This window comes from Maniola jurtina, chromosome 9 (genome assembly GCF_905333055.1).
Source record: "Maniola jurtina chromosome 9, ilManJurt1.1, whole genome shotgun sequence".
Classification (NCBI taxonomy): domain Eukaryota; kingdom Metazoa; phylum Arthropoda; class Insecta; order Lepidoptera; family Nymphalidae; genus Maniola; species Maniola jurtina.
Genome location: NC_060037.1, coordinates 8,213,309 through 8,227,202, shown reverse-complemented (window position 1 = coordinate 8,227,202; position 13,894 = coordinate 8,213,309). Strand labels below are relative to the sequence as shown.

Below are 13,894 nucleotides of genomic sequence, written 5' to 3'. Positions count from 1 at the left end.
ATGAAAGACATGAATATGAAGGAGACGAACTTCTCAGTGTTTTTTTTAATGAAAGAAAGAAAATTTTAACCTTCTAAAAAATTTATTTCTATCACATATACATAAACATATTACTTGAACTAGATTATCTTAAATAAATTGTTACACTATGGTACTGATTCTGATTACAACTTAATTTTAAAGTATTCACATCTTTTTCTTACCAATGTAATTTGAAAAGAACAGACACAGATTGGCAGTTTTGAATTTAGAACTATCAAACCTCGTGCCAGTCGTGTGTATAGCAGTGCACTAAAATCTAAGGCTAGTTCGGACTACTACATTCGTAGGTATTTTAGTCGAGTAGCGAGTAGTTTAGTAGGTAACTAAAAGTGTCTGAACATCGAAAATTTGGTAGAGTAGAGTAAATTTTTTCGTGTACAGACACCTTTAGTTACTAAATTAGTCGCTACTCGACTAAAATACTAATGTAGTCTGAACTAGCCTTTAGTCTTTAATTTAAAATCCATCGTCCGTCCTTTTTGGCAATATTAGAAAGAAAAAGATACAGATATTTAGTTTAGAGACAAACATCAGAATCGACGCCATTGTACCATCAATTCATATATTAGATAGAAAGTGAATTTACGGGACTTCGAGAGCTAATTTTACCTGAAATTAACTAGACTAATCCAATTAATTTCAGGTAAAATTAACTCTAGAAGACAGAAAAGAAGAAGGGAAGGAAACTGTAACTCTTTTCTTCCCAACAAATAGATCGATAAATCGTCCACTGCACAGGTTGAGGGTCAGAGCTCTTTTTAAGTCACGCCAAATCTAATGTAAAATATCATCCCTACATCAGGCAGCAGCTAAAAGCTAGCATAGCTAGTATCTGTTATAACTATTACTACGGAATTTATTCCATTTCTTGGGGGCCCATGGCTTCTTTTGTGAGAATCTTGATTGTCTTTCGTTTATTTTCAGGCTTTTGTAATCATTAGCCAAATCTTCCAGCTCTTTTGGAATTTCCTGTAAATAAATTACGTCATCAGTAAAAAAAAATACATCCGCTCAAAATTCAATAAATAACAGTACAAACAATAAAATTGATTAAGTTTCAATCCATACTATGAATACGAAAGTGTGTCTGTATACTAACTTTTCATGGCCCATACTCTAATCAATGTTGATGAAATTTGATACAGAGATAGTTTACATCACACAGACAGAATGTCTTTGACTAGTAAAGACTAATTTATATTTCCAGAAAATCAAAAAGTTCCCACAGTTTAAAAACCTAAATCCACGCAAAAAAATCTGCTTGCGTCATCAAGTTCCTACTAATATTATAAATGCAAAAGTGAGTAGGTCTGTCTGTCTGCTAGCTTTTCATGGCCCAACAGTTCAACTGATTTTAATGAAATTCAGTAAGTATATTAAGCTTACATCCCGGGGATGGGCAATGGACATAGACTACTTTTTATCCCGGAAAACCAAAGAGTTGCCAAGGGATTCTTAAAGACCCATCCATTGAACTCATTAAATGAAATTGAGTACAGAGGTAGCTTGGGTCTCGGACTTGCGTATTTTTATCCCGTAAAATCAAAGAGTTCCCACTTGGCCAGCATTGCAGGGCTCTGGTCTTCTTTTTTTTCTGAGAGGAGATCCATGCTCAGTAGTGGGCCGGTGATAGGTTGAGATGATGATGATGAAAGAGTAGTGAAAAATTATTCCAAACCTGTTTTGCTTCTTTTAAAACAGCTATCAGGCTTTTAGCTTGCCGTGCATCTTCGGTGGTAAGTATAGTATGGGCGACACCTTTGTTCTGCAGACGACCTGTCCTTCCGATTCTGTGTATGTAATCTTCGGATGTGTTCGGAAAATCGTAGTTAATTACGTGAGTGACACCATCAACATCTAAAACCACGTTTTCAGGATTAACATTACAGATATTATATCTCTTTTCTCAATTCAATCAATCGATTTCGTCAATTTTATATCATTTCTCTGTGACATAATCCTACTTAAAATTATAAATGTGAAAGTGTGGATGTTTGTTACTCAATCACGCAAAAACGGCTGAACGGATTTGGATGAAATTTGGGCATGCATGTAGCCTTTGACATGGAAAAGAACATAAGCTACTTGCTATTCCGGAAAATTTAAGAGTTCCCACGGGATTTTAAAAAATCTACATCCACGCGAACGAAGTCGCGGGCATCAGCTAGTTACTCATAATTAAATAAAATTTCACAACCCAAATGTTTAGAGATTACATAATAATTACTTCATACTAATCATATTAATATTATAAGTGCAAATGTGTCCCGGAAAATCAAAGCGATCCCAAGGGATTTATATAACCTAAATACACTTGGCAGAGATAGCTTGTATCCTGGAGACGTCCCATAGGTCATAAACTAACATCCCGGGAAATCGGAGTTCCTAGATTTTAAAATCTAAATCTACAGACATCATCTAGTAGATAATTAAAGAAAAACGCATACCTAACCCTCTGGCTGCAACATCAGTAGCAACAAGAACATTAGTAGCGCCACTTCTAAATTTATTTATTGTTATGTCTCGCTGAAGTTGTGACTTGTCACCGTGAATGCCCACCGCTGGCCAGCCATTTCTCTTGAGTGATAGTGTCAAACTGTCCACAAATCTCTTTGTGTTTGTAAATACTAACACTTTCCCAAAACCTTCACCTGAGATTTCATGCATTATTGATTTGAACCTGAAAACACAAAACATACAATGATTTGAAAGATAATGCAAGGAGTAAAAACCGGAGAATTACAACTCTGACTCACACATACAGTTGTGGTCATATAATTAAGAACGATTTTTTAAAGATGATTATTTTTTCAATAAACTAGTATAACTCAATGCATGTATTATTTTTCATATCTCTTGGTATCACAAAACTTTTCCATATTATTAGTGTATTCATTTATATACATTATTATTTAATAAATAAACAGAAACATTTATTACATTAGATCTGAATCTTGTGCTCCTACTGAATGGCTGGTCACATAATTAAGAACGCTGAACTGTTCATTTTTTAATTCAAGTTTAAATAGAGAACCTCAGTGGTTAGGTCTCTTTTCGTATGATTTTTGGCGCCATTTGATGCTGTGAAAGCATAAAACTTGATTATTTTATAAAAATAATGAGTACAAGTAAAACTTGTGATAAATCTACAAGTGAAGTCATAATAAAACATTTTGAGAAGAATTAGTCGCATAAAAAGATAGCTGATCATTTCCAATGCTCGAAAACAATAGTTTTCAATGCTATGAAGCATTTTAACACGTATGAAACGACGTCAAATATTCCGCGCTTACCTAAATTGAGAAAGAAATTTCGCCGAGATGATACGAATATCGTTCCAAAATCTTTTCAAAGGATCTAGCGAGCTAAGATAAGAATATTTTGGTGAAAACAACCCTTCAGCGATCTCGTCACACATTATTCAAAGGCGTTTGGTAAAAAAGAAGTTGTATGGAAGGAAAGCAAGGAAGGTACCCATGTTGAAACGTTGTCATAGGTAAGCCAGTCTTACATTTGCGAGGACGTATGAAAACCTAGACTGTCAGACAGTGGAAAAATGTTATTTTTTCTGATGAAACAAAAATAAACAGAGTGTGTTCGTATGGAAAACGATACGTACGATGACCTCCGAATAAAGCATTCGACTCCAAGTATACAAAACTGACATTAAAGCATGACGAAGGAAACACGAAAATTTGGGGGTGCTTTTCTGGGCATAGAGTTGGACTTGTTAGACTGATGTCTAAGCATGGATCAATTCAAATACAAAATCATACTGGAAGAAACAATGTTACGGTAAGCTGATGAAGTCCTTTCAGTTATTTGGATATTCCAGAACGACAATGATCCGAACTTCGAAGCATACACCGTTAAGAAATTCTGCATAACACAGTCTGTTTCTGTGTTAGACTAGCCAGCTAAAGTCCAGATCTAAATCCAATTGAAAATCTTTAGTGTAAAGCCAAGAAAAGTGTAATCAAACGACAGTGTGGCAATTTGAAGAGCATTACGACGTATTGTTAGAATAATGGAGCTCTATTTCTCTTGAAAAATGACAAAAATTGATAGAGTTAATGCCTCGCCGCTGAAAAGTAGTAATTTAAAACTTTGGACATGCCACTAACTATCAATTTTAGTTTAAAAGGATTATTTTTTCATATTTATGTAATTTATTTAATCTAAGTTTCATCTTTAATAATTCTCAAACCAGTTTAATATTCGTTCTTAATTATTTGTCCAGCTACATTCGTGTTTGAATTCGTTACTATTGGAAGTAAATGAAATTTATTAAAAAATATTTGGTGATTTCATATCTCCTATTCCTGATCCAGTTTGCCGATTTATATGGCCAAGTCAAAACATAATTAACTACTTCTAAGAAGGAACACAAAGCTACATAAAACATGGATATTGATAAAGAAAGACTGGAACTACAAATCGTTCTTAATTATATGACCACCACTGTATATGTCCATAACATCCTAGAAGATTATGTACTTATTAAATCTTTTAATTTACATGTTGGCCATTTTGAAATCTGTATTATTTGTTGTTATAGCAGCAATAGAAATAAGCACTGAAAATTTAAATTTTACCTATTACAGTTCATGAGATACAGCCCGCTGATGGACAGACAGGCAGGACAGAATGCACATGTGTAAAAAAGTCTACTTTTGAAATAACACATAATCACATAGAAAACTAGAGCTATAACTAAGCCCAACAATTTAAAAAAAATGGATGACTACCCATCAGTTCCAGCAGTTGACTGTACTGTACTGTGTTTACTGTGTTGACATTTTTGAATTTTGTGTATTGATGTGCACAGTAGAATCTCACTAATTTAGCACTATTAAAAACCAAAGGTTGCCGGATTATTGTAATGTTCAGATTATTGGATTGTATGCAAAAATTCATAATAAATAAAATAAAGCATTTCATAAAGGGAATACTTATTACATAGTTTTAAAACAATCATTAACTGAGTTTATTTTTGTGGAACTTGTCCTTAAGTAGGACCTCATAGGTGCCAGATAATTTGATGTGTCAATCTATTGAAGTCCCGGGTTAGTGAGATTCTACTAAATACAAAAATTCAACTCTCCACAATCAATATTCAACTTTACTTGACAAAATTTGCCCTTTATCATAGGGAAAATGTAAATATTAGTAACATAACTAAATATTGATTTAAAAAAATTAAGTAATATTTATCAAAAGCATATTTACTTGTCCATTTTTTCTTCCTGTTCACAAACATGAATATGCTGCTTAATATTATGATTAGCTGACAACTCTGTTGATCCAACATTAACTTGCACAAAATCCCCAAGATAATCCTTCGCCAAGTGTTGCACTTCTTTAGGCCAGGTAGCTGAGAACATTAAGATTTGTCTCTCAAGTGGTACACCTTCCAAGGCCTGTCTGATTTGTGGTTCAAAGCCCATATCCAACATTCTGTCAGCTTCATCCAATACTACATAGCCACATCGACTCAGATTTGTAACTTTGCTGTCAAGGAAATCATTCAACCTACCGGGCGTAGCTATAAGTATATCTACTCCATTTCTCAGTGCTTCCATCTGTGGAATTCTGCTCACACCACCATATATACACAAACATCTTATATTGAACAGTGTTTGAAATTCCTTTGCCACTTCTTCAATTTGTCTGGCTAGCTCTCTTGTAGGTGCAAGAACTAAAACCCTCGGACCTCTTCCTTTTCGTGCTGCCTTCTCTTTAAGCTGAATAACCGCAGGTAACAAGTATGCAAGAGTTTTGCCAGTTCCAGTCTGTGCAATACCAACAAAGTTTTTACCAGCAATGGCAATTGGCCAGCCTTGAGCCTGTATAACTGTCGGTTTTGTAAAGCCTTGTGCATTCAAAAACTCTTTTATGTAATCTGGAAAGTAACTGTTATCTATGTCTTTGTATGGGCTAGGTACATCATCTCCAACAATAGTAATATTATGTTCTTTATGGTATTCAGCGTCGCTCTCGTGTGCAGTTTTTACGGAGTAAAAATGACTGTTTAAAATTCGTCTCCCAAATTTAAATTGCTTTTCAAAATGTATTCGAGCAAGTGTAGAATAAAAACTCTCATGGTTTATGGTAAATAAACAAGTTTTACTATGCAGAAGCTGTTTACCATTTTGATAGAGTCTAAAAGAAAAATGGATCTTAATTAACACAATCACAAATAAGTTAGTTAATCATGGTATAATAACCTTAATAAAGTATAACCTATAAATCTGAAACAAAATCAACTTACAGTTTTACTAAATCATTTCGTCGCATAAATTTTTTTGCAATATTCAGTGCCATCACTGAGCTTTGCATTCGGCATGAACGTGGTTATTCAATTCGATGAATAAGAGGTGAACTTGTGATACCAAATAAAATTAATAAACAATAGGTATTTAGAGTAGAGGATAAAAACTATCAAAGACACATTTGAGTTTTGAGTTTTGACATTTTGACTCTTTTGACTTGAGTCAATGTATTTGACGGATTTAAAAATCAGCGAATGAAAAACATGCATATACGTTCACTATAACTTGACCCCTGCCGTCATGTTGGCCATATTGCTATTTGCTTTATTCTAAAATTACTTAGGGTTTATTATTGTGCGATTTGCAATGGTGCCAATATAACGTCAAGGGCCAAGTTATAGTGAACATTGAGGAAGTTTCCAGCCTGTTCCAGGGCCCATTTCTTAAGGTGAGGTCTCACAGCCCGTGTAATAACAGGCCAGACCGTCGCACCCGATGAAGCCTGTTGTCACCCGTCCGATCCGTCTGGAACACAGACCACACAGGTCTGGAGTCAGTAAGTTCAAAGGCGCGGTGCGACGGTGCCTGCCGTGGCCTGTTTGGGGCACGGGTGTGTCCGCGTCGTTCTCATTCATTTCCCCTGCCGCTTCGCGTGCAAAGACTACAATATTGTACTGGGTATCCTCACAGGTTTATATAAAAATCTTTACTTGAAATTCTAGTATCGACTATTCTCACAAATTAGTCGATACTAGAATTAACTGGACCCTTTCAAGTAAAGATTTTTAAATAAACCTGTGAAGATGATACTGCCATTGTTGCAATTAAATTCCATAAGCCTACGTTGTCGTATTAGTTTACAAATTGCGTAAAACCTAATTAAATTTGAATTTCGCGGGCAGGCCCCTTAAAACGAGAGACTATACCTATCATTGAATAAAACCACAGTAGTTGCACTGCAGCCATACGCTCCGTATCACTTAACTGTTGGACTGGTAGTAACGACAGGCTGGCACAGGCCGACACACACCACACCTTGGGAACGGCAGGGCGTGAGACGCATTCAGCCGCACAGGCATCCATAATTCCATAGGTGTGGCACAATCCGGCCTGGCCGGATAACACGGACCGTGGGACCCCACCTTAAAGCAGCCTTACGAACAGTCCGACAAGGCTTTCTTGGCACTTGAAAGAATCATAAAACCACTGATAGGCCAGGGACTTGCAACGTGTCATATCATATGTTTACCTGCTTAAATACTATACTTACCTACCTAGTGCTAAATATATCTATAAGATGCAGACACATTTATGCTGTATTAATTATTTATTATCAGAATATATCACGAATATGGAATGACTCTATTTAAAAAAAAAACAGTGAAATTTAGATTTTTTTCTCTCTCTCGTCTGGCTTTACACTGATTAGCCACTAGCCAATGTCAAGTTTGTAATTATTTACAAGTTAGGGAAACTATATTATGTATAATTATGGCTATGGACTTCATCTGTGTCGGCGCCTGCCGACATACGCGCGGCGCCCCCTTTAGAGCGCTTCCCAGTCAGTTCCACCACCAATAAACAACAGCAGAACACAAAACACTCCAAAAAGGTACAACACACGCGCCAGCAAACGCCGCCACAGATAAAGTCAACGGAACCCTTATAGGATCACTTTGTCTGTCTGTCCGTCGGACTCACGGACTGAGGGTTCCGTACTCGGGTCTCGGGTATTTTTTTCGGCATTTTGTACAATCAAAAACTATTATGCATAAAAATAAATAAAAATCTGTTTTAGAATGTAGGTACAGGTAAAGCTAAAGCCCTTTCATATGACACCCCACTTAGTATAGTTTAACTTGGTATAGTTAGGTGGTTTGGTTTGGTTGTTTTTTAATAATGTAAACACAAATTCACGGTTTTCCGATTTATTCTTTTACTAGCTGATACCCGCGACTTCGTTCGCGTGGATGTAGGTTTTTTTAAATTCCCGTGGGAACTCTTTGATTTTCCGGGATAAAAGTAGCCTGTGTGCTAATCCAGGGTATAATCTATCACACTTCACACTAATATTATAAAGGCGAAAGTTTGTATGTGTGTGTGTGTGTATATGTTTGTTACTCCTTCACGCAAAAACTACTGGACGACTTGGCTGAAAGGAATGGAGATAGATAATATACTGGATTAGCACATAGGCTACTTTTTATCCCGGAAAATCAAAGAGTTCCCACGGGATTTCAAAAAACCTAAATCCACGCGGGCGAAGCTGCGGGCATCAGCTAGTCTCCATTCTAAATTTCAGCCCAATCCGTTCAGTAGTTTTTGCGTGAAGGAGTAACAAACATACACACAGACACACACATACAAACTTTCTCCTTTATAATATTAGTGTGATTTGTGAACCTACCCTACCTACCTGCCGAATTTCATGATTCTAGAATCTAGGTCGTTGGAAAGTACCTATCTACCCTATAGGTTTTCTTGACAGACACGACGGACGGACGTTTTTCCTTTTAGGTACGGAACCGTAAAAATATTAAAAAACAACTTCCAAAACCACTACAAAGTAAAAAATAATTTATTTCTACGTGTATGCAGTCGGGCGAGCATAAGATACTAGAGAAATCTAAGCGTGAAACTCGCCACTTAGATATTTCATCAGTTTTCTAGCACTACACCGGCTATCCTGACGTTCACCTTCATACGTACAGTACACGCGTAGAAACAAAATTTTTTTACTTTGTAGTGGTTTTGGAAGTCGTTGGTATGTACTTATACTGAAATTAAACACATTTTGAATTAAACTAGTTTATTTAAAACCAATATCGATACTCGATAGACTGATCGTAACTATTGGAATGACATTTTGTGGATCATAATTCTGTTGAAACAGTGTGGATAGATATAAATGGATGATACACCTGCAGTGGAACAATAGACAAATAATAACTTATATTAGAAGTTTATAATTTAAGACAGAATCCTCACTAATATTATATTATCACAGAAAAACTTAAATATTTACTCATGTTCTCATTTGCTAGTTTTGATAAATCACAAAAAATAAAAAAATCTATTAGAAAGTGAAAAGGTTGAAACACCAAACAAGTACATTTAGGTACATTCGCTAAACACCATTCATACACTTATTTTATTTCTGAGGATTCACTTAATCACTATTTCTTAATTACTTCAATATTCATTAAATCTTTTGTGGCCACCTCCACCACCATGTCCATTGCCTCTGCCGAAGTTTGATGATCCTCTTTTGAAGGAGCCACCTCCACGTCCACCGCCATACCTGTTCCTGTTCCATCCACCGCCACCACCACCAGATCGGTCAGCCATGGTTTGAAGTTGAGGACACACAACCTGTTACAAAATAATAATTATAAATAAACCTGATATATGGGTTGGCCAAATAGGGAAAATTATTTAGAACATAATATAATTTTAACTAATCTTTGTATACTTTGAAATACAAACCAACATAGGTTTAATAAGTTTGCCATTTAGATCAATGTTTAAAAAATTACCGACAAGTACTAATTATGTAAGTTTTATTAAATGTCTCAGCATCTGAGGATGGGATCCAGATAAAATTATACATGGACACCGAAGGCATGTAGCTGCATTTATGTACCTCATACTTGCATTCATGTCACGCTATCAATGAACGTACCCATGCCAAAGGTATGAGGAAACAACTCCAAATTATATTATGATTTTTTACTAACCTGATTGGCTTCTTGTAGTACTGATACAAGATCTTTGGCCTGACGACAGTTGGAAGGTGTGAAAAAGGCATAAGAGGTTCCTTTTGATTTAGAGCGACCTGTTCTTCCGATTCGGTGAATGTAGTCTTCAGATGAGTTAGGATAATCAAAGTTAATAACATATTTGATCCCATCCACATCTACAAAAATATTAAAATCAGATACAAATAATATTATTATTATTATGATATTTCAAAAAATGGAAGAGAAAATTGGTTAGATAAAGAACAAAAATCTTTTCACCAAAATTCAAGACATTAAAATCTGCAAAATGTAAGTCTTACATAAAAAGGTAACTCAACTGCATTACTTACATGAATCGAGTTACACAGATATGTAGCAAAATAAATATTGCCTCTCACTAAGAACCCTGGAGTCTTGCAATGGGCGGAATTTAAAGTTGATTCATATTTAAATAATTCTCTTTGCCCTCTTGAAAACTCCAATATGGCCGAAACAGAAAACCCTTGACCTCTTGCCGATGGTTCAACTTGTGGTCAAGTTTTTCAACAATGCACATGTTTCTTTATATCAGTAATCATTAAACTTGTAGTGCATCACCAGGTTTTCCACACTTTCAAGTGTATCCGAATTTACGGACATACTTTCCAGTTTTCCGGCCGCGGGTCCAGTCACAGTGAAAGGCACATTGAGGCACCATTATATGACGAGTTATTGCATTCTCCAAGAAAATAACCACTGCATCAGACTAATCTTATCTACAAATCCAGTGCAGTAACTTGTAATAGTAATCAGATAGAACACAATAACTTTCCGCCAGTGCCTCTGAAAGTACAAAACATAACAACACTGTATATTTATTATCAAGTAGATCATCTATACAATTTAATTAGAGAAAAAAATACATGTTCACTGAACTTACCCAGTCCTCTTGCTGCAACATCAGTGGCAACAAGAATGCTTGCTCTGCCTTGCTTGAATTGGTACAGAACATCATCTCGCTCTTGCTGAGTCTTGTCACCATGCATGCATACAGCTGGCCAGCCATAGCGTCTTATATTTCTAGTTATATTTTCTACTTTTCTCTTGGTCTCCACAAATATAAGTGTCTTTGCTCCCGGTTCTTGATTTTGTCCAATTTCTTGAAGTAGTACATTTAGCCTAAAACAAAATTATTGTTAATATGAGTAATCCAAATATTGACAACTGTTAGACGTTATAAGCATAGTCAGATCTTCTTAGAGGATAAAAATTTATATTAAAATCAAGACATATCATTACTTAAATATATCATCACATGAATATTATGTAAAAAAAACACAAGTGACTGTTAGTTGAAAATACATACTTGTTTTCCTTTTCATGTTCTTGGCATATATCAATAATTTGTAGAATATTGTGGTTAGCAGACAACTGCATGGATCCAATATTAATTTGCAAATAATCTCCCAGGTAGTCTTCAGCCAATTTTTTAACTTCTTTGGGCCATGTTGCAGACCACATCAAAGTTTGTCTGTCAGGACGAATTTGTTCTATAATTTTCCTTATTTGGGGTTCAAAACCCATGTCCAACATACGGTCAGCTTCGTCTAATACTAAATAGGTGCAACGTTGTAGATTGGTTGTTCCCTTTTCCAAAAAATCTATCAATCTTCCTGGTGTGGCAATAACAATTTCCACCCCTCTTTCCAAGTCCCGAGCTTGTTCTCTTTTTGGTGCTCCACCAAATATGCAAGTGTTTCGCACATAGGCTGCATTGCCAAAGTCAGTGGCAACTTGCTGAATCTGTTGTGCTAACTCTCTCGTAGGTGCTAAGACAAGGGCAATAGGCCCATCACCTCTCCGCACAGGTGGTTGGTTGTTTATGTGTACAATAGCAGGTAATATATAGGCCAAAGTTTTTCCAGAGCCAGTCTGAGCAATTCCAACTAAATTCTTCCCAGACATAGCCATTGGCCAGCCCTGTGCCTGAATAGGTGTTGGATCATTGTATCCGGAGCTCTTTATTGTTTGCATGACATAGTCAGGGAAATTTCCCTCTTCAAAGTGCTGAATAGGATTGGGGATGTGAGCTCCACTCACTGTTATCTCATGTTCATTTCTAAACTGCTCTACTTCATATGGAGATCTATTCAGCACAGATGGAGGTGGATTGTAGAAATCTTTGTTAAATGGCTGTAGAGAAAGAGAATCCCAGTTTGGTCGTCTCATGTTTTGGCCTCCTGAGAACTCTTTTTTATTGCCATAACCACCACCACCACCTCCTCCTCCTCCAAATCTGGATCCCCCACCACCAAACTTGGAGCCACCACTCCCACCACGGCTATTGTTCCAATTACCAGACCTAATAACAAAAAAAATTAGTAGAAATAATTATGAACGCTTTAGTGGTACCTATCGAGGTATGACCCAAACTAATTAATGTGCTTTCAAAACGCATGTTAAGTTGATAAAATTCAGATAGAAAATGAAATAGGTATCCATGGCATAGATATTATGACAAGGCTGAGGAAATATCGATTAAATTTCTAAGGTTTGAGTCATGCGCGTTGCGGTCGATTTCGACATCCTACGTAGGTAGGTACCTAGGGTTTTTACAGAATAGGTAAATTTCATTCAAAATAAATTTTAAGAAACAAATTTTCGTAAGTACAAATGATCTAAATATGCAACAACTAGACCGTAAAGCATAATTGTACTTTCTGCTACTTTCCGCGGACACGACAAAATGGCGCAGCTGTAGGTTATTAGAGCGTTAGTAAAAGGAAAAGGGGGTCCCTCATGATTGACTAAGTTAGCGGGGAAAAAAGACAATAATTATTCATTCAATGATTCATAAATTGACATTACAGTTGGTAAATACTGGTTACTATATAAACACGTCACACGAGGAAACGTAAGTAGGTACACGGTCGAGGTGGTATCGATTTTACTTTCAGGACAAAGATGCAATTTACAACTTTACAGTTGTATGAAAATATAAATCAAATACGGTAGCATACATAAAGTTGAAGTACTTACATTGTGAATTTTTGAATGTGTCTGTATGATGGTCTTGATTATCAAGGATGTTCCTTTTCCTATTCAAGCAGGGTCTTTCTGAAATCACCAGTTTACATTACACAACGTACTTGAATTGTCGTTAATTTTTAAGTTTATGAATTGAGAAACTGATGTAGATCATCGAAATTCAAATTAAAGTGAAAAGTTTAAAACTTAAAACTGAATTATCAATTTAATAATTAAAACAAAATTACACACGTCTTACCTCGACCACTGCTTCTAAAAGAAAGACAAAATGGCGTCCGACCTTCTAGCTTCGATTCTGTTCCGTTCTTTTTGATGATATTTCATTCTATTGAATGAAATGAATGAGATACATGACCTAGAATGAATAATTTTGTCTATGTAATATTGAACAGTGTTGTAATCGTTGCAGAAGCTCCCGATTTATAGGAAGACCTAGCGATTTAGACTACTGCACTAAATCTAATAATCTAATCTAAACTAGTAATTCTATGCACAGATAACGATGGCCATATTATACGATCAAATTTACAGGTCAATTAATTCTACTAAATTACTACTAATTATAAAATATCGAATGTTTTCATTTCTTTTGTGGATAACTTCTACAAAGAGTGCTTTTATTTTTATTTTAAAACTAGCTTATGCTTGTTACTTTGCCCTCGTGAATAAACCCCTATTTTACCCTTAGCGGATGCCTACGTTATAATAGCTATCTCCGTGCTAAATAGCCTAACCCGTCTATAAGTTTGAGCTGTGCGTTATTAGATGAGTCAGTCAGCTTTTCCTTTTATATTAGAAGATTACTTTTTGCAG

At 35.8% G+C, this 13,894-nt stretch overlaps 2 protein-coding genes and 1 non-coding gene across 4 annotated transcripts; all 3 read right to left on the bottom strand.

Annotated features, from left to right (window-relative positions):
* Positions 1-68: 68 nt before the first annotated feature.
* Positions 69-6,536, bottom strand: LOC123868241 (ATP-dependent RNA helicase DBP2-like). The gene is made up of 5 exons (XM_045910678.1): positions 6,314-6,536; positions 5,272-6,204; positions 2,490-2,722; positions 1,721-1,899; positions 69-1,011 (listed from the first exon to the last, which is right to left on the bottom strand). The coding sequence occupies exons 1-5, from the start codon at positions 6,379-6,381 to the stop codon at positions 868-870; spliced, it is 1,557 nt and encodes a 518-aa protein (XP_045766634.1). The 5' UTR covers positions 6,382-6,536; the 3' UTR covers positions 69-867.
* A 2,570-nt stretch (positions 6,537-9,106) lies between these two features.
* LOC123868240 (ATP-dependent RNA helicase p62-like) lies at positions 9,107-13,391 on the bottom strand. 2 transcript variants are annotated; one of them, XM_045910676.1, is made up of 6 exons: positions 13,320-13,391; positions 13,073-13,150; positions 11,400-12,395; positions 10,974-11,212; positions 10,052-10,230; positions 9,107-9,686 (listed from the first exon to the last, which is right to left on the bottom strand). In XM_045910676.1, coding segments are annotated over exons 2-6 (1,596 nt in total). In that variant the 5' UTR covers positions 13,075-13,150; positions 13,320-13,391; the 3' UTR covers positions 9,107-9,506. The 2 variants fall into 2 exon arrangements, with proteins under 2 accessions (XP_045766632.1, XP_045766633.1); XM_045910677.1 differs by lacking the exons at positions 9,107-9,686; positions 10,052-10,230 and adding an exon at positions 10,474-10,876.
* On the bottom strand, positions 9,880-10,015 carry LOC123868589. Its single transcript, XR_006796669.1, has one exon. It is a non-coding gene; the product is annotated as a small nucleolar RNA SNORA57 (small nucleolar RNA).
* Positions 13,392-13,894: the final 503 nt, after the last annotated feature.

Bases quoted from the DNA above. Each gene is read 5' to 3' on its own strand.
- LOC123868241 (XM_045910678.1), bottom strand. From the start codon at position 6,381: ATGCAAAGCTCAGTGATGGCACTGAATATTGCAAAAAAATTTATGCGA. The intron at 1,900-2,489 runs GTATGCGTTTTT...ACGTGGTTTTAG, and splicing joins TGTTGCAGCCAGAGGGTTAG to ATGTTGATGGTGTCACTCAC. The intron at 1,012-1,720 runs GTTTGGAATAAT...ATTTATTTACAG, and splicing joins TTTTAAAAGAAGCAAAACAG to GAAATTCCAAAAGAGCTGGA.
- LOC123868240 (XM_045910676.1), bottom strand. The intron at 11,213-11,399 runs GTATGTATTTTC...ATTTTGTTTTAG, and splicing joins GAACATGAAAAGGAAAACAA to GCTAAATGTACTACTTCAAG. The intron at 9,687-10,051 runs GTTAGTAAAAAA...ATTTTGTAACAG, and splicing joins TACTACAAGAAGCCAATCAG to GTTGTGTGTCCTCAACTTCA.